Source organism: Necator americanus, chromosome III (genome assembly GCF_031761385.1).
Source record: "Necator americanus strain Aroian chromosome III, whole genome shotgun sequence".
In the NCBI taxonomy this organism is placed as follows: domain Eukaryota; kingdom Metazoa; phylum Nematoda; class Chromadorea; order Rhabditida; family Ancylostomatidae; genus Necator; species Necator americanus.
In genome coordinates this window covers 10,571,641-10,597,985 of record NC_087373.1, presented here as the reverse complement: position 1 = coordinate 10,597,985, position 26,345 = coordinate 10,571,641, and the positions used below count along the sequence as shown (strand labels likewise).

The window sequence follows — 26,345 nt, the reverse complement described above, 5'->3', positions numbered from 1 at the left end:
TCAGAAGGAAATTTCAGCGATATGGGAGAACCAGTAAGAGCATCTCCGATTCCGGCGATGGTAATTGTGTCAGTGATCGATACAAATGATCAAAAGCCTGTTTTCACAAAACCACGATACGACTTTGACCTCGTGCTACCTACCGTAGCTAACACAATCATAGCGAGACCAATTGCGAAAGATGAGGATACTGTAGGAAAGCTGCGATACTCCATTAAGGCAAGTTATTCGTTCTTGTGATTCTTCACGCGGTAACGGAGTGGCTAAAGATCATGGATTTTAGGGCAGCACATTTTCCAAACTGTTCGCCGTCAATTCCACAGATGGATCGGTTACTGTATTAACGTCTGACCCTAAATTGTTGAATGAGACCAAATATAAGGTATTGTTGGTTGCTTCAGTATTTTACAGTCTAATTTTCAACTCGTTCGTTACAGGTGGAGGTTCTGGCATCGGATGGTGTCCATACTGCGTCAAGTACGATTCACATCGAAGTAAAGAACACATCGGGAAGAAAAGTCGGTCTAAGATTCCCTCAAGTAGAGTATCATGGAAGTGTTAAAGAGAACACTACGTATTCTATGGGAGAACCTCTCGTGGCAGTAAGTTTCCAGTTTTCTCCTTCCAAATTCAGAAGAAAACATTGGTTTTCGCCAATTATGAGAAGAAGATGTATTTTACTGCATATTTATCTCTTCGTGTAAATTGTATGATCGAAACGGAGGGACGCAGCTTTTTTTGTTCCAGGTTACCGCAGTGGGTGCACCAGAAGGTGCCAGCGTAACGTATAGTATTCTGAATGAACGAGAAGAACTGTTCATTCACGAGGGTACAGGAATGATTGCCCTAACTGGGAAACGATTCGATAGAGAAGATGAACCCATTGTCCGTCTACTGGTCCAGGTGCGCCTAATTACCTCCTTTTTCTTAAATTGATGATGGCTGTTAGTACAAATACGCTTTTAGGCTCGTACTCATGAACGAAAACCACAATTTGCACAGACTGTTGTCGCTATCCGAATAGACGACGTTAACGACTGTACGCCTGTGTTCGTTGGGTTGCCCTATGATGTAGTAGTCAGTTCGGACGCAGCGCTCGGCGACAAAATAATGACCGTAAAAGCAGTTGACAAAGACATAGGTTGGTACTACGAATAATTTGTTTATTAGAATATCTAAGTTTATTGTTGCTAAGTAATCATATATTATTTTTTATTTATTGTTGCTTTGCTAGTTTGCTAGTTTATTAGAATTTTCAAGTTTATGCCTTGGTTTATTTAGTTATATGAAGTTTATTAGAAATATTGTTGGAATTACAGGAATGAATGGGATCGTACGGTACCACAGTTCCTCTTTACCTTCGGTTTTCAAACTGAACAAACATGACGGAAAGATTTCTGTGAATGGGAAGTTGAACGATGCTAAAGTGTATCATTTCGAGATTGTGGCGACAGATCAAGGTATGTCTTTTTTGTTCAATTTCACGTAAGTATAGCAAAACAGTAATATGGTTTAAGGTGAACCTGCACTGAAGAGCTCTGTGACTGTACGGGTGGAGGTTGTCGATAAGGCAAGACCAATCTTTTCGAAGAAACAGTACTTTGCAAGCGTTTCGGAGGCGTCACCAAGGAATACTGTTGTAAGCATTAAACATTCACATCTTCAACTATTCCATATCACTCCCACAGTGCTTTGCGTTTTAATCCACAGTAATAGAAATAAGTGATTTCATCGAGGGTGCTATAATTAAGGAATTTGTGACATTCTTTGCTCCAAAAAAAAAAAGAAACAAAGATTTTTCTTTCAACGTTTTGTTTTGTAATGTAATGGTTTGGTAAATGGGCACGTCTGTTCTAGTGAATTATGTTTATAGTTCATCAAATTCCCGAAAGTTATCTTACATTTCCACTGAATTTGTCTTCTATTTCCGGATAATCTTGAGAGAAGTGGTTTTTTTTTTTGAAGAATTTTATTTGTTTTCTATTTACGTAAGCTATTGAAACAGTAGGTTTCTTTCGAAGAATTAAAATCTGGTTCTTGAAGAATTCCTGAGAGAATGTCATTCAAATTAAGGTTATTTATAGGTGACAAAAGTGAAAGCTTCAAGCAGTGTTGGCAGCCACTTGATGTACACTATCTCTGATGGAAATGAGGAAAATCTATTTTCAATTGACATGGCTACAGGTGAGAAATTTGCAGAAAAGTTCATATGTTATTAAATTGTGAAATACATATTTTTTTAAAACCAACGAATTTGTGTATCTTTAAGGCGTTTTGAGCGTTAATGGAGATCTGGACGCTGAGGATACTTCTTCATATAATTTGACCGTAATGGCAAGAGATGTGACAAGGAATAATTTGAACTCAACAGCCGTTGTCAACATAAAAGTACTTCTATTTTACTTTTCCTTTGAATTTATTTGGCTTTTTGTGTTTGTTTCCGTGCTTCTTTGACTGTATGAAGGTTTTGTCGGAAAAAACTTACCGGTCTTCAAATTCTTTTTTTTTCAAATTATATTGAAACTCATTCAGATAACTGGCGTGAATGACAATGGCCCTCGATTTGAACACCTTATCTATCGAGTTAATGTTTCCGAATCTACTCCGGTTGACACCACACTAATAACAGTGAAAGCCACAGATCCGGATGGTGATAATGGTGCTATTAGTTACGCAGTTTCGGGACAAGACTCAAAAAGTAAGCTAATCAGAACCGCATCTCTTCGGATTGAACTTAATGGATTCCCATCATACTCGTTCCTTACTTGTAGTAGTCCAAATGGATCCCACTACTGGAGTGGTGAAATTGGCACAATTGCTCGACTTTGAGAAGAAACAGCGTTATGAAGTTACGTTGGTGGCAGCAGATGAGTCACAACTCACAGGAGAATCGAAATTAATGCTAGCGGTTGGTTTTTACTTGTGAACTCAAGAGATAACGGCGGAGACCGCTCACAGAAGTAATTTGTGTACGGTTTAGGTCGAGGACGTCAATGATGAGCCACCAAAGTTTTCGACACCGTTTGCGTCAGCTACAGTATCGGACACAGCAACGTCAGGACAATTTGTGGCAATCATGAGCGTCACAGACGATGTAAGCTTTAGAATTTTTTTTTTTGCCTTTTTCTCGTACTACCAACATGAAACACTTGTTTCAGGATACCGTATCCTCTATCGAAGGTGGTCACCGTCTTCTCTACTCTATCATCGAAGGTGACGAGACATTGTTCTCAGTCTCAGAACATAGCGGAGAAGTGACACTTCTTCGATCGATTGACAATGATGACGTTCACGGAGATAGTGGGAAGAAGACGTTGAATGTATCGGTGTCGGATGGATTATTCACTGCGTACGGGCAACTTATCACAACCATTGCCGTATCTGGACGTCGACAACCGCCACCAAGGTTTGAGCAGAGCCAGTACGTGGTGGCACTCAGGGAGAACAAGTGAGGTTTACTTGGTTATCTTTATGAAACCGTCCATGAACAATGGGATAAATGAAAATTTCATTAAATTGTTTTTGTTAAGGTTCTTTTTTGAACAATTAATTAATCTTTGAATCTCAGAAGGCTATAAAAAGGCGAATTATTCATAATCTTTGATCTGTTCATATTAATTTGATCTCTGTTGTATACGGTTCTATACTAATATCATTTTTTTACTATAACTTTTTTCTCTCAATCATTTTATCATCTATTGCTCTTTTCAAACGTATTATACCTCGAAGGCTCCTAGATATGCCGAGTTTTCCCTCAAATCGTTTTTTTTTTTTGCTCACTTTCAGAGATTCACTCTTATTCCAGTGCATTGACCAACAAGACTTCAATTCTGACGGTCCAAGCTCGTGACGGTGTGCCTCCTCTTCACTACTCCATTGGTAGTGGAGATTCTCGAACGAAACCACTACGGATAGAGAAGCTAACTGGAAGGATACATCCAAAAATCGTCTTCAACCACCATACCCAGCAAAGTTATAGGTACATTTTTGTAAATGTATCGCGTCACCAGTCGAAGCTCTTCATCCCTTTTTATTTTCTTTATTTTTTCTTAATTGAATTGAACTTGTTTCCAGACTTCCATTGATGGTAGAGGATGCGATTGGTCGACGGGCGTTCAGTACGCTAACTCTTAACGTGATTGATGAGAATGACAGTACACCAACTTTTGTCGTCTCGAAGTAATTATTTCTTCGTACCTACAAGTATTCCTTTATGCGAAATACATTCGAATTTTTTCCCCATTCAGATATTCAACGTCCATAGCTGTAAATTCTCGCGAAGGTGAAGCGTTGCTAATGGTCTCAGCCACCGATGACGACGTGGACGATTTGGTTGAATACGCGCTTTTGGGAGATGATAAAGCAAGTTCGACATTTAAACTACATCCACGACATGGGACCTTGTCTGTGGTGGGCCCACTGGAGACGTATGGTACGTTAAAGGCGTATGCTATTAGCCACTTCTAGTGACAGCGATAACTAGGACTCTTTTTAGTGGGTTCCACGGTGAATTTCGCTGTACGAGCTACAGATCAGGCAAATCCGCCACACCACGGAACTGCTCAAGTGGGTTTTACTTTATGTTTTATGTATGTCATCATAAAACACCTAATTTTTTGCACTATTATATGTTAAAAACCGAAGATCTATTGATTGATTCCCATTTTCGAGTAGTAATGAGTAGTTCATGCTGTTTGCTCACCACAGAAATAAGAGATTTCTTTTGTTTAAGAATTTTTTTATTTATTCAACATCAACTAATATTTAGGTATCTGTTGCAATTCTTCCCGAAAATACTCCAGTACCGAGATTTAGTAACAGCCACTATTTGTTTGTTGTTGCCGAAGATTGTGCTGTTGGAACTGTGATTGGAACGTTACAACAGACTGAAGGTACTCGAGTGTTCGGCGCATTTGATTAGATGTCAATTCAAGGATAATGTTGCTATTTAGATGTGCCCGATGTTCGTTTTTCCGTATTTGAAGCACCTCCGGATATTCCAGTCACTGTTGACCGCTCGACAGGAAAACTGATTGTTCGGCAGCCACTTGACAAGGAGAAGAAGGAAGTATGTAGTTTTATAGTCCTAGTATATTTTAAACATATACACAACAACTATTTTCTTTGATCACTGAATATTATGGAAAAAAAAAGATTGCTTATTGCTTAAAGGTTTGGCGATTCGCTGTTCGAGCTGACGCTACAGGAGAGGCGCATACGATGACAACAGTGACACTTCGCCTATCTGATGTTAACGACCACGCACCGATATTCCTGGGAGCTTATGATCGATTATCGATTAGTGAAGATGCACCAGTTGGAACGAGTGTAGCTGTATTTTCCGCAACAGATCTGGACAAATCCCCAGGAGGAACAATTGCATTCAGCTTACTAGAGGTACGGCGCGTTTATAGTTTCCCGCATGACCAGGTTGATTTGTTTCCGAATCAGAAGGGAAAGTCGAACAACGCGTTCAAAGTCGATCAGGAATCAGGATGGTTAACTGTTGCTTCACCGTTGGATCGAGAAACAACGCCATTACACGAATTGGTTGTGAGAGCAACAGATGAAGGAGGACTTTTCACAGATCACAAATTCAATATTGAGGTATGCTGATCCACTCTGGTTCCTTTTTCTGCGCCTTTTTACTTGTCCGATCTATCCTGGCATTTTTATCGGCGCCCCAGTGCCACTGTTCCATTCATATTTTTTATAAATTTATCAAACTAAACATATAAAAGATGGTAAGGATATTAAAGATGGAGATACACTCCAGTTCATGAAAATTAGAGAACTCAAAGGAAAACCTGGGAACTTAGAGTTACATCTCAGTCTCTCTTCTTCTACAAGGAAACTGATTTTTTTTTTGTATTTCGTTTTATTTTTACTTTTTCATTATTGGGCTGCCGTTTTTTTTTCTATTTTAAAAATGATTTCTTCATTCTCGAAGTACCGTAGGTTTCAGGATAATTTCTGTTTAAAACGTTTGCGAGGGAAGGAGAAGCTCTAAGGGTATGCCGTTAGGTTTAAAGGCATCACTCCACGAATCTGAGGTGGTGCAGATTTCAGGTGGAGTATTCGCATACGGGATGGGAGACTACGGAGAGGGAGATGATTCCGTCCATTCCTTGCTAATTGCCGTAAAAAACGGCCCGGAAGATGCGGCGCCGCACAAGGCTGGCGCGCTCCAATCGAACCTCTTGTACAAAATGTTGCGCCAAAACGAATGAAGCCGTATCTTCCGGGCCGTTTTTTACGGCAATTAGGAAGAAATGGACGGAATCACCCCCCTCTCCGTAGTCTACCATCCTGTATACGAATACTTCACCTGAAATCCGTACCACCTCAGATTCGTGGTGTGGTGCCTTTAAGGTCCTATTTCACAACGAGTTTATGCGAGAAACGTACCGTGAATGTTCAGGCGATTTACTTTCACTTACAAATTCTGCGATCTTACATTTCTCGATTCATCGCTTACGTATCCATATGTATCCAAATCGATCGGTGTGATTTTAGGTTACTGACGTGAATGATGAACCACCTCGATTTGATGAGAACTTCTACATTGTCAGCATTGATGCCAGCCATCTTACTATCGGGCAAATTATAGCAAGAGTGGAAGTGACGGTACGTACGTTGCAGTCATAAGTCTGTTAATAAACCGTTGCAATCCTATTACTATTTCCAGGACAATGATTTACCTCCATTCAACAACACCCGTCTGTTCATTAGTCGAGGAAATGACGATGATATGTTTAAGATAGATGATTCGGGAAAAATCTTTATTGCACGCCTAAATCAACATGTGGTGCGACAAAACTACAATCTTACGCTGTTAGCGTTTGATGGGACTCATGCTAGCAGTGCTCTGATGATGGTTACATTAAACAGTGGAGGAATGTCTACATTTGAATGTGATCCTGACAAGAAAATTGAAGTAACCGTTCCTGAAGACGTCATAAAGAACACTGAGATTTATCGTGAAGAATCACGTCTTCGCAATGACTGGTGCACGTTATTTGCTGATTTCCTCCGAAGTTTTGCCATTTGTTGCTGATCACAATACAGGATCGATAACGGTCAGTGCTGCACTAGACGCTGAAGTAAGAAAAAAGGTGGGTTGATAGTTCCCCTTTGTTACGTTTCTTCAATATTCTGTGGGTTTTCAATTTCGCTGCTTTGTTTTGTTCAAATTTAATCTTCAATTCGAATCGAAGGCTTCAATGAATGAAGCGGTTCATCTTCTATTTTTTCTTAGCGGAGGAATTGGTTGCATATAGAATCCTAGTTAGCTTCAGTCATTTTTCTTTTGTGTTTTTCTTTGTTCATGACCTCACATAATTTTCTTTTTCCTTTTCGTTTTAATTTAAACAAATTTTTAGCACTTCAGAAGTGTCTGATATTTCTAGGTGCGGTATTTTATATTCACTTTTCAGTATATCTTCACAAGACAATTGGAAATCAAGAATTCTGGCTCCTCTTGCAACCAACAAGTCACCGTGATAGTAAAAGACGTCAACGATGAAACTCCCAAATTCGTAAAGGACGAATTTGTTGCCTCTATCCGAGAAAATGAACCAGCAAGCAAGTCTGAGCGATATTACGTCACAAGAGTGCATGCTGTCGATAAGGTCTGTATTTCTTATAATCATAACCATTTCCACCATACTTTCATCTTTTATGATCATTTTGACATTTGGAGCAATTTTGGAATTATTTGAGCGTTTTTTGAAGGATTCTGGCGCTTACGGACGTGTCCAATATAGTTTGGTGTCAGACCACGGGTTATTCGTGATTGACAGTGAGACTGGTGCTATAACTGCGACCCGACCTCTGGACCGAGAACAAACACCTGAGTATGTACTGCATGTCCTGGCTAGTGATTCCGATCCGATTAAGCCAAGAAGTAGCAGAGGTTGGTTTTTTTTAGAAATTCTCTAAAATAGATGGCTATTCAACATGCATGGAATAGGAAAATGTGCTGAACATTGCGAATTTCTCCAAAACATAAATTTTGTACATGCCAATTCTTAAGTTGTTCTATTTAAAACACTCAACGCTCAATTGTTGACTTGCTGGATTATTTACATAATCTATTAGTTCGAATAAATCATATTTATTTTGTTCCTACTGTATTAGATGACTACTCTTTTTTTACTACTACTCTTTTTGATTCCTACTAATCTCTGGACTTGAGACGGTTTTTTTCGAATATTAAAGTATCCATAGAAAACAATTTCTTATCAACGAAGTTACCTTTATAGCAACTGTGCGGATAACCGTTATTGACCAGAACGATAACCCACCCCAGTTTGAAAGAAGTGAATATGCTCTCCAAGTGAGTTTTTGTATATTTTTCGACTTTGTAATCCCTTTCTTTTTCTATTTTTTTTTCTTTTTCCACATTGTTTGTCTTTCTAACGTTTTTTTTTAAGCTATGAAGTGAATGCTTACAAATATTTTAGGTAATGGAATCGGAATCTGTCGGCTATACACTAGTGACTCTACGAGCGCAAGGGGGAGATCACGGCGAGACTGTCATTTACACACTTGCTGAGAACGGAACTCACAATTCTTTTGTTGAACTGGACAAGGCGAAAGGTATTTTAACACTATCCTTATGATTTGTCGAATTGAATGTTTTATCGATTTATTTCGAATTTTACAGGCATCTTAAAGCTTGCAAAAGGCTTGGATTTTGAAAAGGAGAAGATGTTGTCTGTTATAGTCCTAGCAACAGATTCTGGAACGCCTCCATTGTCATCTGAGGCTGTGGTCACAATACAGGTTATCATTATCCTAAAGTGACTCAGTAGTGTTTTGTGTGGATTCTTAAATTACGATTTCAGGTACTCGACGAGAACGATAACGTTCCTGTATTTTCCAAGGAGAGCTACAAAGCTTCGATTGATGAAAACTCGGCTAATGGAACGAAAGTGTTGAGAGTAAGTTATCCCCGGCTTTTTGCCTCATTCATGTCCTCCTTTCTCATCTAACTGGGAACGGTTTACAAATTTGACCATAAATCAACCATAATTTGTATTTTTCGAAGTGTTTTTTTTAACAAATAAAAGAGAATGACTATAGGTGAGCGCCGTCGATGCTGATAGTGAACACTACGGTCGCGTGGCTTACACCATCAAAGATAACACTGGACCTTTTCAAATTGATGACAGCGGTTGGATTACGGTAGCAGGAGTGCTCGATAGAGAGTCGGTAAGGTGGAACGAACCAGCTGCAGCTCAGCTATTTGTCAACACAGTTAATATTGCAGAAACCATATCATCGATTCCAAGTTGAAGCCCGTGATGGAGGTGAACCACCACAAAAATCTCTAGTTACTGTCCTTATTGATGTGAACGATGTGAATGATAACGCTCCAGTATTTGCGGATTGTAATATGACAGCTGTGGTGCAGGTGCGATCTGTTTTCACTGACAATGTCTTTGTTTTTCTGCTAATTTTCTTCTAACCAAATGCTTGTGCTCTATAGGAAGGAGTTATGCCTGGTCATGTGATCCTTATTCTTTCGTTAACCGATGCGGATGGTCCGCAATACGGCAGTCCTTTCCGCGTTGAAGTCAAGGGAGAGGGCTCGAAATCATTCGCAGTAGATGATCAGTACAACCTCGTCACCGTCGCTCGTTTTGACCACTCTAAGAGAGACAGATTCTTGCTTACGGTAATTTCACCATTGTTTCTTATGTTGGATTAATCCTGCCAACATAACATCATCGTATCATATTCAGTTGATTGCGTACGATCGTGGAAATCGATCCACAGATTGTCCATTGACGGTATTTGTGAAGGAAGAAAGCAGGCATCCACCCAAAATTACGCCGTTGAGGATCGCTTTAATGACTCTCATGGGAGAATTTAAAGGAGGAGTCATTGGAAGAGTGCAAGCAAGGGATGAGGTTTGTTTGTTGTACTTTTAGTTCTTGATTTTCAAAAGATTGATAAAAATGCCATATAGCCTCGAATAACCCTTAGAGTTCTTCGTGAGTTTTGAAGGTTTTGAGCTTTCGATGATTAGGAAAATAACCATGATCAGAGCTTTTCTACTTTAGTGAAGTCGCCTTAATAAATTGTTTTGAAGGATTCTGGTGACATGTTACGGTACTCGATTGTTGATGGCAGTGTTGTTGGACCACTTGCAACAGAACTCCATCCGAGAGCTCATGGCGTCAAACCGCATTTGTTCCGTGTTGATGCTAAAACTGGCGAGGTTTGTGATTTTCTCCTCTCTTCATCGCCCTCGTCCTAGAATTATGATTTTCTCAAGCTTTCCCATCACATTACTTTTGTATAAGCTTCAGGTTCTATAAAAGGTGATCTAACGGTGAAATTTCAGGTTTGGAGTGATTATGGGATTCCCGGAGGGCTCCATGCTTTCAACATCTCCGTCACAGATGGAAAGTACACCACTGTCAGTTATGTGGAAGTAGAGGTACAGATAATTCCTTAATTTAAAGTTATTTTCCGTTTTTTCCGTCTATTGATTGAAATTCATTTTAACAAATGATAAAGTTTACAATTCCGAACTCTAGGTAACATCGCTGGAACAAGATGCAGTAGATCATGCCGTGTCCGTGCGGCTAAAAGGAATGACTGCGTTGGAATTCTTCACTGAACACGTAGCAACTTTCCGCTCAATTTTCGCACAACATTTGAACGTTGATCCTAAAAATATCCAACTACTAAGTGTACAAGAGACAGTTAGAGGTTGGTTCAGTTACAGTGTTACTGTATCAGCAGTTAATTAACACAAAACAAAATTCTTTTCAGGACGCACTGCGCGAGCTGTAGCGGTACCAACTGCTAAAACTACAGATCTTGATATCCTGTTCACTGTTTCAAGAGGAGGCGGTCGTGGAATGCTGAAACCGGACCATGTCTACACGAGACTCAAGCATGATTTTCAGAGCATAACAGACCAAAGCGGAAAAATGGTGAATTGATCAATGCAGCGTTTCAGGATCTCAAACTTCTCTCCTCACACCTTCAGTGCTTGAAAGTTTGAGCACTAAAGGTGTGAGGGGAGAAGTTCTAGCGATTTTCGAGTTTTCTAGCGATTTTTTCTACAATTTTGGAACCCAATACTTTTTTACTTGAGTAGAACACTTTTGGTATGCTTTCCAGATTAATAAGAAGAATTAGATGCGAAACTGATGAGTACGAGAGAATTAAACTGTACTTTTGCAAAGAAAAGTGCCTACCTTTTTTACGCTGAACTCACAATATACTAGCAATTTTAATATAATTTGATTTCAAGTTCGAATACATTATTTCGATCATCTTTGATAAATTCCAGAAATATCAGTTAACTACGGAAATGTGTACTCCTGGAGTGTGTCACAGAGGAGAATGTCGTGAACGAGTCTATCTTGACGATCAAGAACAAACTGTCATTTCCATTGGAGGCATATCTTTCGTTGCACCGCATCACAATCGCCTCGCCGAGTGTATTTGTCCAGAAGGGTGAGCAGTTATATTCTTTCTGTACCTTTTTCTTCATTTCCACTGAAATACTTCGATCCAGTTATGGTGGACCTCGTTGTGAATTGGAGATCAATGCATGTGCACGATCACCTTGTCAACCGTGGGAAATGTGTGTACCGGCGGATAGTGGTAGACATGATTGCATTTGCCCTCCTGGAACAACCGGTGATCGATGTGCTCAGCCATCCTGTGAAAATGAAGGTCGTTGTTTGGACGGTAAGATACTTTCAATCTAAGAGTTTTTTTTTAAATAGAAAAAAATGATTTTCTTTCTTTAAGTTAGTTGCAAGTAATAGCGCTCTGGCTTTTAATCTTTGCAGCTTTTAAGCTTGTCCTATGAGTTGACTGTTTTGTATTTCTCCTTTGCAATTTGGCTATGTCATCGTATCGCATCATCCTGCAAGAATTCTTTGAGAAATCTTGGGAGATTTCTAGTTAATGATTTTGTTTCTAAAATGCAGCTGAATAGATTTTATTATTACTCATTTTACTATTTTATTATTTATTTTACTATTTCACCTACAAATTCGCAGTTCTTGTTCAATCACCACATTTTCGAGGGTTCTTTAGTTAGACCTGCAATTTCTTATGCGAATAAAATGTAAATGCAGCTCTGGTTGTAGGGAATATTGAGGAAAGATCATCACGTTTTTCTTGAATAAGTGTTTTGGTTGATTTCTCACAGGCCAACAAATCCATCCTTTGTGGGTGTTTTAATCGCACAATCACGGTTTTGTCATTCTAGAAGCAGAACTCTCCGTTGGTGGTGATGGATACTTTGAAATGACTGTAGCTCATGAAATGGAGACCCGAATGGAAATAGAAGTTGAATTGAAGACAACTACCCTTAAAGGAGTGATTTTTCACGCTCACGGGCCCAGCGATTACCATATTCTGGAGGTAATAATTCACTTTTTTTAAAATATATGATTCTAATAATAGTACTCTTGATTTTAGCTTGTCGATGGACGAATTGTATATCGATGGGATGCCGGGTCTGGAGAAGGCTCAGTCACTACCGATGCGTCTATTGCCGATGCGCAATGGCATCGAGTTTCAGTTAGTCGACGAGGACGAAGGACAAGATTAGTCTTGGATGGAGCGGATACAAAAGAGGGATGGAGTCCACCCGGTATGCTATTTTGCTTCGTATTGGAGTGTTATCTTTGCTTTGTTGGAAAAAAAAAAGCGAAAGGAACTAATTATGCTGTGATTTTAGGTAGTGATGTTATCAATCTCTACTCGACCAGTCATCGTCTATACTTTGGGGCTCGCATAGAACGTGATAATGCTTCGTCAATTTCAATTTCAAATGCTATTGTGGCGTGCTTCCGTGCTATTTCAGTTGATCGGAGGTAATTCTTTAAAAGGGTAATTTAATCTGAACGCCGTAATTCAATCTTCCTGTTCCAGAAGCGTTCCAAAGACAAGACAAGGACTACGTCTATTCGCTGCCACCACTGGATGCCGTGCTATGGCTGCAACTCCTTGCTCAGAAGCACCGTGTAACAACGGAGGAGCATGCCATGTCATTGGAAGAACCTACCAGTAAGTTTGTTGCAACGTGAAAATATTAACGTTTTATGTTGTCATTTCACACATACACAAGTTTGTTAAGCATTTGGGAACTATCTTTTGTTATAGAACAAATGATTTTTTTTGTTGAAATCTTTGATCTTGATTTTTGATTTTTGTTGGAGGAAGAAGGTTTCTCAAAATCACATGGTAAAGAACTCACTAGTTATTGATGTTCTTAGTCTCATAGCGATTTCTCGCAAATATTTCAAAAAGTCAACTATTTTGTCGGTCGTTGAACGTTTACTTATGCAAATGGAGAAGTTCGCTTTATCTCTTTGTGGGTATAAGGATAGATGGAGCAGTAAACAAATGTTCAGTTTTGTTCATAGGACACCTGGAAATTGGAATACTTAAGCCTTTACTGTTAATTTTGCTTCTGGTCGCTTTCGTTTCGTTGTGTTACAATTTTTGTTTCCATTACATTTTTATTTTTTACAACTTTGCGAATATTTGGTATTTTAGGACGGAATTATCACATATTTTAATATAATTTGATATTCCATGACGCTCTCTAATTTTGATTTCTTATTGTAGGTGTTTGTGTCCCGCACGTTACACTGGGGTGAATTGTGAAATCGACTCTGACCCATGTGGATCTCGGCCGTGTCCCCTGGGGATCCAATGCATTCCGTTCTACAATGAATATCTATGCAAGTGTCCGAATGGTTTCACTGGAAAAAGATGCGAAATTAGAGGATATGGTAGGTGCTTTGATTGAGATTTTTAAATATCATTACGAAACTGGCCTTGTTTAAGATGTCGAGGATGCATGCGCCACAGAACCATGTGGAGAGCATGGCACATGTATACCGATTCCTCGGCAGCATGCACATAATTTGGGCTACATTTGCAATTGCACACATGGATTTTCTGGAAAGACTTGTGACGGTACAGGATCTTATTATTTATTTAGTTTTTTTCTTAACATAAGCACTACAGATTTCATTTCTTATTCATTTCACGACTTCACTTCTAGATGTTGCACCATCGTTCATGGCTCGAATTTCTCTAGCGGAACTTATAGTTGCTCTTGCTATTCTGATGCTTATTATAATTGTGATATTTGCAATTATAATGGTGTGTAGATGCCTGAAAATGAAGAGGTAAGCTCTAAGACTACCCATTTTGCTACTGCTTTAGTTCATATCTTTCGGCTGTTATGGAAGAAATGATCACTTTCTTTTTTGTTTAGTGAGGACGGGAAGTATGGAGAGCATGTCCATGCTGTGACACATGTGCGAAATCCGAACGCAGTACCACCAGTTGTAACAGCACCACCACCTCTCCCACCTCGCGCATTCCGTGGTGGAAATCAGATGATATCTAATCTAGAACAAGCGCAGTTGACCGGATTACCAACAGTACAGGTATTCTTACCGTTTATTATTGTTTAAGCCTTATTGCTGGATGTTCTAAACAATCTCTACTAATTACGTTCAGGTTCGCCCTCTGCCACAACGTGAGCGGTTGTCTTCAAGTGGAAGAACCGACTCGCGATCTCCTTCACTGGCAGGCTCAGGGAAACAATGGAAACGAGTCACTGATTACGGTAGCGCAGGAGATGATCTGGATGAGGTATACGCCTTGAATTTTGATGAAGTGGTTTCAGCCATTTCTGATATTATTATTAGAGTATTATCGTCTACATTCGACTTTTTTTTCGTGTGAATTTTTGTAACCTTGTTCACTAATAACTGCGTGTATCAAACGAAAGTCCTCGCTGGTAAGTCAGCCGAAACGGAAATCAGCTGAGTGGATTTTTTATTCACGAAACTTACATTTTCAACTAGGCAGTGTGAGTGAACGTATAGAAACCTTATAATGTTGGACCTTATAATGCATTTGGATTTTTTCCTTCTTCTCGCCGAGGGAATTGTTTTATTCCTAACTTAGAGCATTAATGAGTTGACGATCGTATAATAGAAGAATTCCTTGCTAAACGTCACGAATTTACTCCTAATTCTTTGCTCTCTTTATTCCTCAAATGTTTCAATTTTTCAGTCGGGAAGAGCCTCACACGATTCCGGCGCCTTAGAAGCGCTACGTCGTTTTGGTTTTCGGGTTCCTGAGGAGGATGACACGAGTAATGCCGTTGGAAAAAATCGTGCTCAGAAGACAGATAGAGCCTCGGCCGTTACTCGAGATGCGCTGTCTTCGCTGAACCAAGAAAGGTACGTCGTAGTTTATTTATCCGTTTTGTTCGGACTCCTCTTTGCTCTGGCTACTTGCTCGTGCTTGAAATTACCTTCGAATAATTCCAGGCAGCCACTGGCAGATTCCATTCAATGTCTACCCACCACTGAAGAAGACGATGGTGGTGAAAAATGGGGTGATGGGGTCGATCGGATTGGAGCAGCGATACAATTGGAACGATTGAGGTACATCGGTCATCTTTGTTCTCATATTTGCAGTTCACCTTTTTTTATCGAAATATGCTGGTGATTTTTTGCCAAAGAGTGGATTTTCTCCTTTGACGCATTAGTTCCGGGTAAAATTGTAGTGAAGCCAGAAAAGCAAGCTGGCACACTCCTCAATTTTTTTCTTATCCGATAATTCTTAGGATTGAGTCACTCACTGGACGTGTGAAGGTGGGTGAAACCGTGCTGAGTCCAGTGGTAAACGATGACGACTACATGACGATGCGCCCACGACGTAATATGGGTCCTGGAGCATCCAGTGAATCACAACGGCGACCACTTCTGGATAATGGAGATGATAGTGATGGTGGGGGCAGTTTTGTTTTTTTTCTTTTGTTCTCGTGATTTGGTTGCCCCTTTATACGAATTTTCTGAATATTTAGGTGTAGATGGCCCTGAAATCACTCACTCGGCCCCACCCCCGCCCAGTCATAAGAATCTTCTGTTCAATTCCCGAGTCTACGACGATCCTCCCTGTCGTGCAGGCGGTGATACGGATTCGTTAGCTACGTCTGCTATTTGTGATATCGATGCTAGCGACACGGAGGATCTACCCATTGATACTGTATTATAGAGGAATTCGTAATTTTCCCTTTCTCTTCTCGTACTTGTACGACCCTGTGATTGTTGCGGGCATTTCATTGATTTTTTTTCCAGAATTTTACTTGTTATTAATGTTCTCTTTCATTGAGAGGGTTCTTCACAACCATTTTACGTGCTTTCCAATAGCCAAGTATTATGTTGCTCTTTTGTTCATCAATTCAGGTCTCTTTTTCACAAATGCCCTTTCACTTTCTCTCCAGTTATCCTGCCCCGTAATTTTTTGCTTTGAGTTCTCTCGATAGGTGCTATTTATTTAATTTATATTCCAAACCCAGTTCGTTTTAAATTGGTGTTTGATATATCTGGATATGTTTTAAGTGTTGTAGGCATAGGTGTCAACAATCACTAAGAGTTCACAACTCACCTTGAAAAGCATGAATATGAGTTGGCGTTGTATGAGATTACAGGTATGTATTATAGGTTGACCTCACAAAAAACAGTCACTTCGTAATTACCGACTAGTATCTCGAATTGTTATTTTGTCTACTAATAAATTGGTTTCACTGTGTCGCTGATTGAAAAGGTGATCTGTAGCACAAGGTTTGCCATAAATAACAATATAACAAATACAGAAAATCTTGAAAAAATGAAAATGCTCGAAAAAAAAGTCTTCTGAGTTCCAGAAACTTAAACCTTCCCCCCATTCCTGTTAGTGGATTGCGGACAGTTGGTACCCAGCCGAGTTAGAGGTATGGAGAAATGGCGATTGAAGAAATCTCGTTGCGATCGTATCAAATCCGCCCAAGAACTGCTGTTTTTGATCTCGAAGGAAATGAAAGGGTGAATATTACATAGTAGTGAACTACATACTAGGAAAGGGCCAAAAGAGTAGCTTGCAAGCAACAGCCAGATAACAGATGAATAACATAACAGTAACGCTGAAACTCCCGGACCTCCTTACTTAGCTCCTGGAGCTCTGTTTTTTTATGGTCAGCCTTTTTGAAGTACAAATTTTGAGATTTTAGTATGGTCATGATTAGAGAAAACGCTTACTATGCCCAATTACTCAAAGAGGACAGAAATTGAATTCCCAGAAACCAATAGGGAGCAAAACAACCGCTTAAACTAAATGGAAAAGGCTTTGCCGATAATATGTAGCCACATTCATGCCTTACCCTAGGAAATGAATTTTTCTACTTTTTCGTCCGTTTCAGGTCTTTCGTTTTGCTCATAAGGCACCTCTAAGCACTTAGTTTGTAGGAATTTTATTTCGGTGACGTTTTTTTTGTGTAATTTTTTTTATGATTGGAGTTTTTTTTTTTGCAATCAGAATCATACCCATGAAGAACTGTAGTCTTAGCAAGATCCGAAAAATCTATCCTCGAACAAGGACATGCACACTTAAAATTGGGAGAGAGATTAAGTCCCGAATTTAGATAATAGAGAGGCCTTAGGAGCAGAACAAAAAAAAACAACAACATAAAATTAAAACGAAAATACTTTACTAAGATTCAGTAGTCTTTCACACACTATTATACGATTGAAAAGTGGTGAAAAATTATAAGAAACAGAAAGAAAAGAGATCTCACAAAGTTCGGAACTTCACGGCATAAAAAATAATAAGAACGCCATAATATGGAAGAAAAACTCGAGAGCAAAAAGAAAAAAAAACTGCGGGAAGAAAGAAGAAACTACGATAAGTGGAATCGAGCTTCAGGGAGCCGCTCTGTGGCAACACTAAAAAATAAACTCATCCACACACGGCTCATTTTATTGTTACGCCTAAAACGTGTCAGCACTAACCCAATACTGCACCAATTCGGCAAGAGTGTGTGGCGCGAGGAGAGCAAAATAAGTTACTGGGAGCAACTTATTTGCCTCTTCGCGCTTCCGCTCACTATTTCGTCGAATGTCTATCCAGTTGAGAATGGTTGCACTGCGCAGCTTGAATTTGACTTAGCTGCAACTCAGTCGGTGGCACAAGTATTTGTCCGACCAGTTGAACTCGCTTTGCGAGAGGTTCACCAGAATCCCCAAACTGTTAGTTGGCGAAGGCAGCATATCACGAACCAGATAGCGTTGGGATCTATACATGGAAGGATAGAGCTAGGAGTGTAAAATACGAGTATAATTAAGTGCTTACGCTCAATTCCCTCTAACCGTCTCGAAAAACTGCATGGGAAACGAGTTTTTTGAGCGCATTCTCCTACGACGCACCTGCTGCCACCCCTTCGCGCGCTGTGTCTACGTAAGCGGACGAATGAAGTTTCCTTAGCAGGCTGTTCAAACAAAACCAATAGACCGATAGACCTCTGAGGGAACCGGCGCGTATACAAAGGTATAGTTATAGGATGCGTCGTATAATATATAATTCAATCATATTTTGAGAACAATCCATCCGTAATAGCGACGCAGATAGCGTTTCGTGCATAGGCTGGCCAGCACGGTCATCAGATTTAAGCCCATGAGACTTTTCCGCTTGGTAATAACTAGAAGAGAATGTTTTCGAGCATTCATCTCAATTCCATGAGGATTTCAGGATTCGGCAAGAAATCAACGACATTCTGTCGGAGTTAACCCGAAAAGTAACAAAGAACTTCCGAAACCGTCCTCAGCAATGTACTGACAACGATGGCGGTCGTCCGCGGATATGATCTTTAGAACTCAATAAACAAGGGAGCATTTTATGTACTTTTCAGAAATATTACGTATTCGGTTTCGTGTTCCTCTTTTTATTTTTTTTGTACATTTTAAAATAGAAGAGATCATTGTGTGCCACCCATCAGAAACAGTTTAAGCAAGAGCAGTTTTTTCCTTCAATCGTTAGAGTAAATTATCAGTTACTAACAAGGCATTACATCGATAAAACGAAAAAAAGGAACTTCCAGAAGTTTTGCAAATATTTTCACTTGAAAGCAGCTAAGCAGAAGTTATCGCCATAAATGATGCGCTCGACCAGGCCGCTTTCGTGAACTGAGAGCTGTAATTTAACATGACTCCGTCAAGTGGTGATTCGAGAAATCGCTACTGAGTAGCGTATGCTTGAACACGTTTGTGCGGCCTGTGCGGTTTGGAACCGATAAAGGATAAAGTTTCTGACGTCAATCAATCCGCTTGGGATGCGCCCCCACGTTCACTTCAATTCAGAATCGTTTGAGGTTTACGAACGTGTGATCTGGCCTATACAATGACTTGCGGGGGCTGGCCGATGTGTCAAGTCAGTGTTTTTATCCTCCCAGACAAGTCTGGTACCAATTTATCGACCCCGGAGAGATGAAAGGCTTGGTGAGCACTAGGGCGGATTCGAACCTCCGATCGATCGTGCAGGAAGCGGAACCTCTACCCGCTACACTATACCCGCCCCTTTTGGAACCGATAACACTCGGAATCCTAAAATTTTGGTCACCTAATTGTTATTAGATATGTTTGGGTGTTCCTGCACACACACACACACACACATTCAGTAAATCTCATTCAAGTATAGTCGGTTCGAAACGACGTGAATCAGTACGAGTGTAGTTGCGGTGCATTTGCGTGCGCGCTCGGGACGGCGCGGTGAAGGCAGCAGTCGGGACTGAGATGGCAAACTGCAGCGATTTATTTGCGACACGTTTGTATACGTAAGCTTCTTAAGATATTACGCCTACGCCAACGAGCTCTATTCTCTGACGTCTCAAAATGTTGCACTATGCAGTCGTTGTGCATTTACAGGTTCGCCGCAATTAAAATGGGGTGAGGGCGTAATTCGAGGGAGGGAGGGCAATTCTTTGGTGCCTTTAGGGTGTTCAACGCCATTCTTCTCTTTGTTCATTGTACAATAGGTTGGGGTAGAATGGGTGTAGGCGTAGAATAGGTTTAATACCTGCATATTGATTAGCTACATATGATTACATTGGATTTTGACATAGTTTTGTTCTCTAGCGTTTCCGGATGAATCAATTTCTGTTTTGTAATTTCTCTCTGGAAAAGAAGTATTTATCTCATGTTAGAGATTTAAAAATTGCATCGTTTCTGAGAACAAATGTGAATATTTTAAAAAGTGAGCAAATCCTTCTAGCTGTAATGTTGTCTTCATAAAAATATAATGTTTTGACTCTTCCAAACAGGTTGGCTATTCATTTTTCTACGCATACCCTTTACAGTTTCATAGTTTCTTAATCACAATGATGATCATCCGTCGAGTAAAAAAGCTGTGAAATTGTAAAAGGTATGAATGTGTTGAAAAAGTCTATATTTTGTGGAAAAGCTCAGTTGATAAGAACAGGAGCTTATTTGTTTTGTTGGGAAAAAGCTGTATTTCAGAAACCACTATGGTTATTCGAAAAAAAAATTGAAAAAAAAAATCTTCACTCAAAACGGGTGGAATTGCGAGGTGGAAAGAACCGAAGGAAGGCAGTGGATTTAAAAGGGTCTTTGAAGTGTACGAACCTTTCCTTTTATACCTCGTGCTCGGTCTTTTTCAGCACTTTTTAAGGTAAACCCCCAAGAAACTGCTTCATCCAGAATTCAGAAGAGAAGAAGGAATAATAAAATAATAGTAGTAAGTAAGTAATACTAGGAAGACCGCCGGTCAGATTTCTTCACGAAGTCCTTCAAAGAAAATTATGATGCCCTTCGTGTCCCACGCGAAAGTAGGAACCACTGGGCGACTCTGGCACGCGATCGGGACAAATGGAAGAATTACTGGCGCCCGCTCGACCAGTTCGAAGATCAACGGGAGTCAAGGTGATCAAGGTGATCAAGTTATACTTGTAAACCAATGATAACAAATATGTTTTACCCTTTTCTTGATCGAATTCACATCGGCGTCCTACGTCACACGTTTTTTTTGGGCGTCTCCTGTCGAACTCTTTTTTGATTCTCAGGAGACACCGTGTGGATAGCTCCCATCCCGTATACGAATACTCCACCTGGAATCTGCACCACCTCAGATTCGTGGGGTGATGCCTTTAAATAGACAGATAGCCAGTGTATGGAACCTCAGGATTCCAAAACACGTTCTTTCATCAGAGTCCCAGAAAAGGGATATACAGGGATCACGAGAGATATTTCTCGAACATCCAGTCGAAAAAACGCAACTGGAAATGTATAGCGAGTAGTATCACAGAAAAAAGGCTGAATTCAACGAAGGGACTCATATTTCAAAATAATGGAACGAATATAAGATATGTTAATATGAAATAAATCGAAAATAATATGTAAATTCAACTGTAAAAATTATGTGAATGGTCCAGGAAACCAAAAAATTCAGCGTTGTGTTTTTAATACAAAAACTTAATCATTGGCATGCCACACTGTGCAGGGATTCATCAGCGAACTTCATATTTTGAGAAAATATGGGAATGTTCAACTTATTTCCTCATTCTCATGTTAAATAGATGACACAAAAAAGTGAGTACTGACAGCTTTTCCAAAAAAAACTGAATCATTTCTTCATAAATGGTAACTTAAAGGCATCACCCTACGAATCTGGAGTGGTGCGGTTTTCATGGTGAGTTATACCTATACGGGGTCGTAGATTACGGGGAGGATGGTGATTCTGTCCATTTCTCTTTTTTCCGCGGTGCGTGCACAAGGCTGGCGCGCTCCAATAGAACTCGTAGTAGAAAATAGCGCCCCGGAACGCTCGAACCTCATCTTTCGTGTCTTTTTTTTACGGCGATTAGGAAGAGATAACGGAATCACCCTCCTCTCCATAATCTGCGACCCCGTACAGGCGTAACCCACCTGAAACCCGTACCACCCCGAGATTCGTTGGGTGATGCCTTCAAAAGCGTTTTCGATATGAATATCCATTATCGAGTTCTTGAGCTATCTTTAGATGTCTCGATCCTTTTACGACAACAGGAGTCATTTTGTAATAAATCTGCGGACTTGCTATTCTAAGTACTCAAAGAGTGCTGAAAATGACAGGTTTGCATATTTATTGGGACTTAACGTGGTCTGAAACGCTAAGTTCAACCATTCGCTCGCTCGAACCCGGAATGGAGTTTTCTCTCAGTCACCAAATGGAAACCCCCAATCCTGAAAGCATTTACAGCATATCCTCACTGTTGAAAGTAAGTCATTTGAACTTCTTTAAAGACAGCAGAGGTGGTGAGGGAATCAGCGGAAGAAGCTAGAGATGGGTTTGTAGATTGCTGGATTCAGGGTGATTCCGCGCTTACTTCCCTAATACCACCGTAAAGGATGGCGCGGGGACTGCTTAATTTCCTACGATGTACGCTAGAACGCGGCGCTTCTATGTACACATTCTGTTCCCTTTGGGAGCCTATTCATTGGTTTCACCTGAATAGGCTGGTGTGAAGACCTCATCATTCTTCGACTGCTCGCTTGTGGCCGCGGCAAATGCACAAGGAACTCATTGCAAATGAAATAGACTTTTTAAAAAAGGCGTCTTTCACGCCGTTTCTTACGTCGGAAAACGGAAAAAAAGGAGAGCGGAACCATCCCGGATCCCACATAACACCCCATCTATTGCTTTTCCCGCGGTTTGCGCATTCGCTCACCACAACAGATTCAGGGTATGCTGCCTTCGAACGGAACTTCTTTAGAATTGGATAAAATCATCCTCTTTCTGGATAGTTCTATCTATTTGATTAACTTCAGTTTTATAGCATCGATTTGTTACTTCCCTTGCATAACTTATAACAAAATGCTCTACTCTACTAAGAATTTATTTCTCTTGGTTACTTGTAACCGGGGCGGGTGTAGTGCAGTGGTTAGAGGTTCCGTTGTCTATACGATCGATTGGATGTTGGAATCCGCCTAGTGCTCACCAAGCCTTTCATCCCTCCGGGGTCGATAAATTGGTACCAGACTTGTCTGGGAGGATAAAAGCACTGACTTGACACATCGTTTAGCCTCCGCAAGACATTTACACGTTCGTAAACCTCAAACGGCTCTGAATTAAAAGCAACATACCACGAATCTGAGGTGGTACGGATTTCAGATGGAGTATTCGGATCGTAGATTGTGGAGAGGGGAGGGGAAATTCCGTCCATTCCTTTCTAATTGCCGTAAGAAACGGCCCGGAAGATGCGGCGCGTGCACGATGCTGGCGCGCTCCAATCGAACTCCTTGTAGGGAATAGCGCGCCGAAACGCCCGAAGCCGTATTTTTTGCGGTGATTGGAGAGAGATGAACGGGATCACCCCTCTCTCCATAATCTACTACCCCGTATAGGAACTCTCCACCTGAAATCCGTACCACCTCAGATTCGTAGAGTGATGCCTTTAAAGTCAAACGTGTAGGCGCTTCCTCACTGGGATTGATCATTGCTGTGCACTCTATCCTAAAAGGAATAAACAAAGAGACTGAGGCAGAAACAGAGGAAAAAAAGACACTCCAAGAAAAAGAAAGAATGAGGGAAAGAAAAGGAGAGAGGTGTGGCGGCACTAGTGCTGGCTCATTAGACACAATTTTCGAAGTAATGCTACAAAAAAAACAGGATAGTATTGTAAGCTGAACTTTTTTCCTAACGTGAACGAAACGATGAATGAGCGATGAATAAACATCGTGGGAACAAATCGTGATTGTTTCCTGAAAGCCTCTTTTTCTTTTCTTTCATTCGTCTTCTACAAGTTGTCACCGTAGTCCAGCAATTTTCGTTTGGTCTTCACATCGCTCGACTAATTGCTTCAATTCATCACCATGTCCGGAGCTATTCACTCAGACAAACTCCACTCCGAATATTTCAGCAGGTACTAAGCAGGACTCGTTCTCATTCGTGAATTCCTAATATGCCTAGATTTCGTTGTGTTTTCTTTCGTCATTAATTGAACTCTGTGCTTCTCAAAACACCATAAAATCCTTACTAACTTTAACTTATCCATTTTGGTAGTTTCTACTCTATCACATTCTAATTTCTAGTCTACTATTTATTATTATTATATTTACTATAACTTTATTAATCTTTTCTCACTACAGTCCTTTTTTGTTTCCTTATGTGAATATCGATAGCTGAGCAAGTGGGTAGTATTGATATATTCATATTTCACAAAAAATAAAAGAGAGGTTATAATGTGGATTTCAAATGACCTCGCGACCGTAAAGTTTTGTATGCCAAACTACATATATAGCTTATTGCTTTCGATCCGTATCCGATCCGTTTCAATTTTTGGATTTGTGCAGCTAGAAATCAGACTCAATGCAAATCTTAAACAAAGGATTTCAGGACTCTTTTTTTATCGTTCGAATCAAAAATTTAACTTTCCATTTTCGATCCCCCGTAGTTCTGTCTTTTCACTTGCGAAGACACGAGATAAAGTTGGAAGTTTTATTGATTTTTTCTGAGAGCGCGAGCGAAAGTACGTAAATTCGCTGCTTTTAAAGGTTTTAAGGGTATTTGAAGAACACAAGGGACGGTCGATCCTCTCTAAATCGATCAACTGATCTTCCTGAATCTTGGAACACTCATCTCTAGATTTGTGGTGATCAGAATTCTGACGCAAGAAAGCTTTCCTTTTTTCCAGCGAATTGTGAGCGATTAATTCTTATTGTATATGAGTATTAATTTCTAGTTCCTTACCGATGATGCTGCAAGGTTTGAAATAAAGGGTAGTAAGAAATTTTGAAATGATCCTATTTCTTAGTCAGTTCATAATGACGTTTTTCGGGTTTTTTCCTCCCCATCAGGCTGCCACAAAAGTAATTTAGCTTCAAATCTTTCTCAAATCTGCTCTTTTCCGCTTAGTTTTCTTTTTTTCTGGAGGTATTGATGGTTTGCTCTTTGTCATTCGGAAATTTCAAGACTATGTCCCCAACCATCTGCTGTGTGCTTCTATCTAACTTCTTCCTTTTTTTTTGCACTTCTTCTGTCGTACGGCTTAGAACTTGGATTGAGGGCATTGAGAGTCGAGTTGGTGACCAATGTTGATAGGAAACACTTCGCTGGAAATTGTTCAAATTTTTTACACTCAAATGAAGAATAAAATGCGTTAAAAAAAGAAGAACAAAGTCATGCCATCATCTAAAAGGAAAATGTTCAAGAAAAAGTTTCTGTGGTGTGCTTAGGTGGCTTAGGTGCTATTTATCACCATCTAATCACCGCAAGATCATGAAAAATCACAAACGCACAGCTAAATAGCATTCAAAAATGTTTACATGGCTTTGTTCGGAGAGATCGAATATCTCAGCCGAGGATCTATAGGTTTTCGACAGCATTTCCGTGGATATCATTCATAACTTACTCGAAGGAAAAAAAAACGAATACGATAGTGTATGAACGCATATCTCTCATTCTCACAGAATAAATTGAAGTGTAGGTTTGAATAAGACTAGGTTTTGAAGCGTACGTAGTGCTTCACAGTTGACTCGAATCCTCACAACTTACTCATATAAGCATATTTCTCACTTCATATAATTCATTTCACGTTATAGGAAGGGTTGATGCAACTTGAATTAGGTGTATTTTAATGTCTTGTTCATTGATTTTTGCTGTTTACTTATTCACTTAATCCAAAAGATGACACGAGGAAAATAGTTGTGGGATTCCTTCAACAATTTAAAAAGAATGGTCTCTATTTAATTTTCATTCCAAACTGGAAGGGTGGGTGTAGTGTAGCGGTTAGAAGTTCCGCTTCCTGCACGATCGATCGGAGTTACGAATCCGCCCTGGTGCTCACCAAGCCCTTCATCCCTTCGGGGTGCATAAATTGGTACCAGACTTGTCTGGGAGAATAAAAACACTGACTTGACACATCGGCTAGCCACCGCAAGTCACTGTATAGGCCAGTTACACGTTCGTAAACCTCCAATGATTCTGAATTGAAGTGAACGTGGGGGCGCATCCCAAGCGGATTGATTAACGCCAGAAACTTTATACTTTATCCCTTAAAATACATTTGCTTCAGTTTTAATCAAGATTTGTGTTGACTTTCGTTTACAGTTAAAGTTTCTTCGTCATAATCTTCATCCTCATGTACTGAAATTGGTAACATTGCACACCACTTCGTACAATTCAAAGATCGTTGAACATGGAAACCAACAAGAAAATGATATATGCTTGCTAAATCCTAGAAAATTTAAATGATTTGTTCTCACTTCAAATAGATTTCCCTTCTTATCACGGAACATTTTACGCATCCATTAGGTTAGTGAGAAAGTGTTGAGAGGAAAATTCTACTGAACACAACCTTGTTATCCGCAAAAGGCTTCCAAGAAACTATGTTCTTTCTTACGAGAAGGTATAGCAGTTGTTCAGGATTGGTTGTTCTAGATTCGGCAGCCGCTAGCAACATCACCGGTGCATTGGATTCAGCAAGCACAAAGACAGTAATTACTTTATTGTTCAAGATTTTTTCA

General features: G+C 40.0%; 2 protein-coding genes across 3 annotated transcripts in view; both read left to right on the top strand.

The window, feature by feature from the left end:
• Window positions 1-16,071, top strand: part of RB195_009193 (uncharacterized protein) — a gene marked incomplete at both ends in the record, with an annotated part of 32,766 nt that extends 16,695 nt beyond the window's left edge. The window contains 53 exons of one of the 2 annotated variants that reach the window (XM_064196067.1): window positions 18-219; window positions 284-382; window positions 438-602; window positions 748-903; window positions 967-1,141; window positions 1,320-1,460; window positions 1,518-1,639; window positions 2,085-2,184; window positions 2,270-2,388; window positions 2,533-2,698; window positions 2,772-2,908; window positions 2,981-3,094; window positions 3,159-3,448; window positions 3,806-3,979; window positions 4,075-4,179; window positions 4,248-4,432; window positions 4,496-4,566; window positions 4,769-4,892; window positions 4,953-5,068; window positions 5,173-5,397; window positions 5,452-5,607; window positions 6,517-6,627; window positions 6,689-6,877; window positions 6,987-7,115; window positions 7,437-7,631; window positions 7,735-7,915; window positions 8,265-8,338; window positions 8,466-8,601; window positions 8,669-8,787; window positions 8,850-8,945; window positions 9,088-9,216; window positions 9,275-9,418; window positions 9,494-9,682; window positions 9,750-9,917; window positions 10,100-10,228; window positions 10,355-10,450; window positions 10,551-10,725; window positions 10,789-10,952; window positions 11,315-11,481; window positions 11,543-11,718; window positions 12,248-12,402; window positions 12,460-12,634; window positions 12,722-12,857; window positions 12,916-13,050; window positions 13,615-13,781; window positions 13,837-13,968; window positions 14,057-14,183; window positions 14,273-14,447; window positions 14,521-14,655; window positions 15,082-15,251; window positions 15,342-15,458; window positions 15,641-15,804; window positions 15,881-16,071. In XM_064196067.1, coding sequence (XP_064047211.1) covers window positions 18-219; window positions 284-382; window positions 438-602; window positions 748-903; window positions 967-1,141; window positions 1,320-1,460; window positions 1,518-1,639; window positions 2,085-2,184; window positions 2,270-2,388; window positions 2,533-2,698; window positions 2,772-2,908; window positions 2,981-3,094; window positions 3,159-3,448; window positions 3,806-3,979; window positions 4,075-4,179; window positions 4,248-4,432; window positions 4,496-4,566; window positions 4,769-4,892; window positions 4,953-5,068; window positions 5,173-5,397; window positions 5,452-5,607; window positions 6,517-6,627; window positions 6,689-6,877; window positions 6,987-7,115; window positions 7,437-7,631; window positions 7,735-7,915; window positions 8,265-8,338; window positions 8,466-8,601; window positions 8,669-8,787; window positions 8,850-8,945; window positions 9,088-9,216; window positions 9,275-9,418; window positions 9,494-9,682; window positions 9,750-9,917; window positions 10,100-10,228; window positions 10,355-10,450; window positions 10,551-10,725; window positions 10,789-10,952; window positions 11,315-11,481; window positions 11,543-11,718; window positions 12,248-12,402; window positions 12,460-12,634; window positions 12,722-12,857; window positions 12,916-13,050; window positions 13,615-13,781; window positions 13,837-13,968; window positions 14,057-14,183; window positions 14,273-14,447; window positions 14,521-14,655; window positions 15,082-15,251; window positions 15,342-15,458; window positions 15,641-15,804; window positions 15,881-16,071 — 7,888 coding nt within the window. Of the gene's footprint in view, window positions 1-17; window positions 220-283; window positions 383-437; window positions 603-747; window positions 904-966; window positions 1,142-1,319; window positions 1,461-1,517; window positions 1,640-2,084; window positions 2,185-2,269; window positions 2,389-2,532; window positions 2,699-2,771; window positions 2,909-2,980; window positions 3,095-3,158; window positions 3,449-3,805; window positions 3,980-4,074; window positions 4,180-4,247; window positions 4,433-4,495; window positions 4,567-4,768; window positions 4,893-4,952; window positions 5,069-5,172; window positions 5,398-5,451; window positions 5,608-6,516; window positions 6,628-6,688; window positions 6,938-6,986; window positions 7,116-7,436; window positions 7,632-7,734; window positions 7,916-8,264; window positions 8,339-8,465; window positions 8,602-8,668; window positions 8,788-8,849; window positions 8,946-9,087; window positions 9,217-9,274; window positions 9,419-9,493; window positions 9,683-9,749; window positions 9,918-10,099; window positions 10,229-10,354; window positions 10,451-10,550; window positions 10,726-10,788; window positions 10,953-11,314; window positions 11,482-11,542; window positions 11,719-12,247; window positions 12,403-12,459; window positions 12,635-12,721; window positions 12,858-12,915; window positions 13,051-13,614; window positions 13,782-13,836; window positions 13,969-14,056; window positions 14,184-14,272; window positions 14,448-14,520; window positions 14,656-15,081; window positions 15,252-15,341; window positions 15,459-15,640; window positions 15,805-15,880 lie in introns of both variants that reach the window. The other variant, XM_064196066.1, reaches the window with a different exon arrangement.
• Window positions 16,072-20,711: 4,640 nt separating this feature from the next.
• Window positions 20,712-26,345, top strand: part of RB195_009192 (uncharacterized protein) — a gene marked incomplete at both ends in the record, with an annotated part of 28,493 nt that continues 22,859 nt past the window's right edge. Inside the window, one exon of the mRNA XM_064196064.1 lies at window positions 20,712-20,765. Coding sequence (XP_064047209.1) covers window positions 20,712-20,765 — 54 coding nt within the window. The remainder of the gene's footprint in view (window positions 20,766-26,345) is intronic.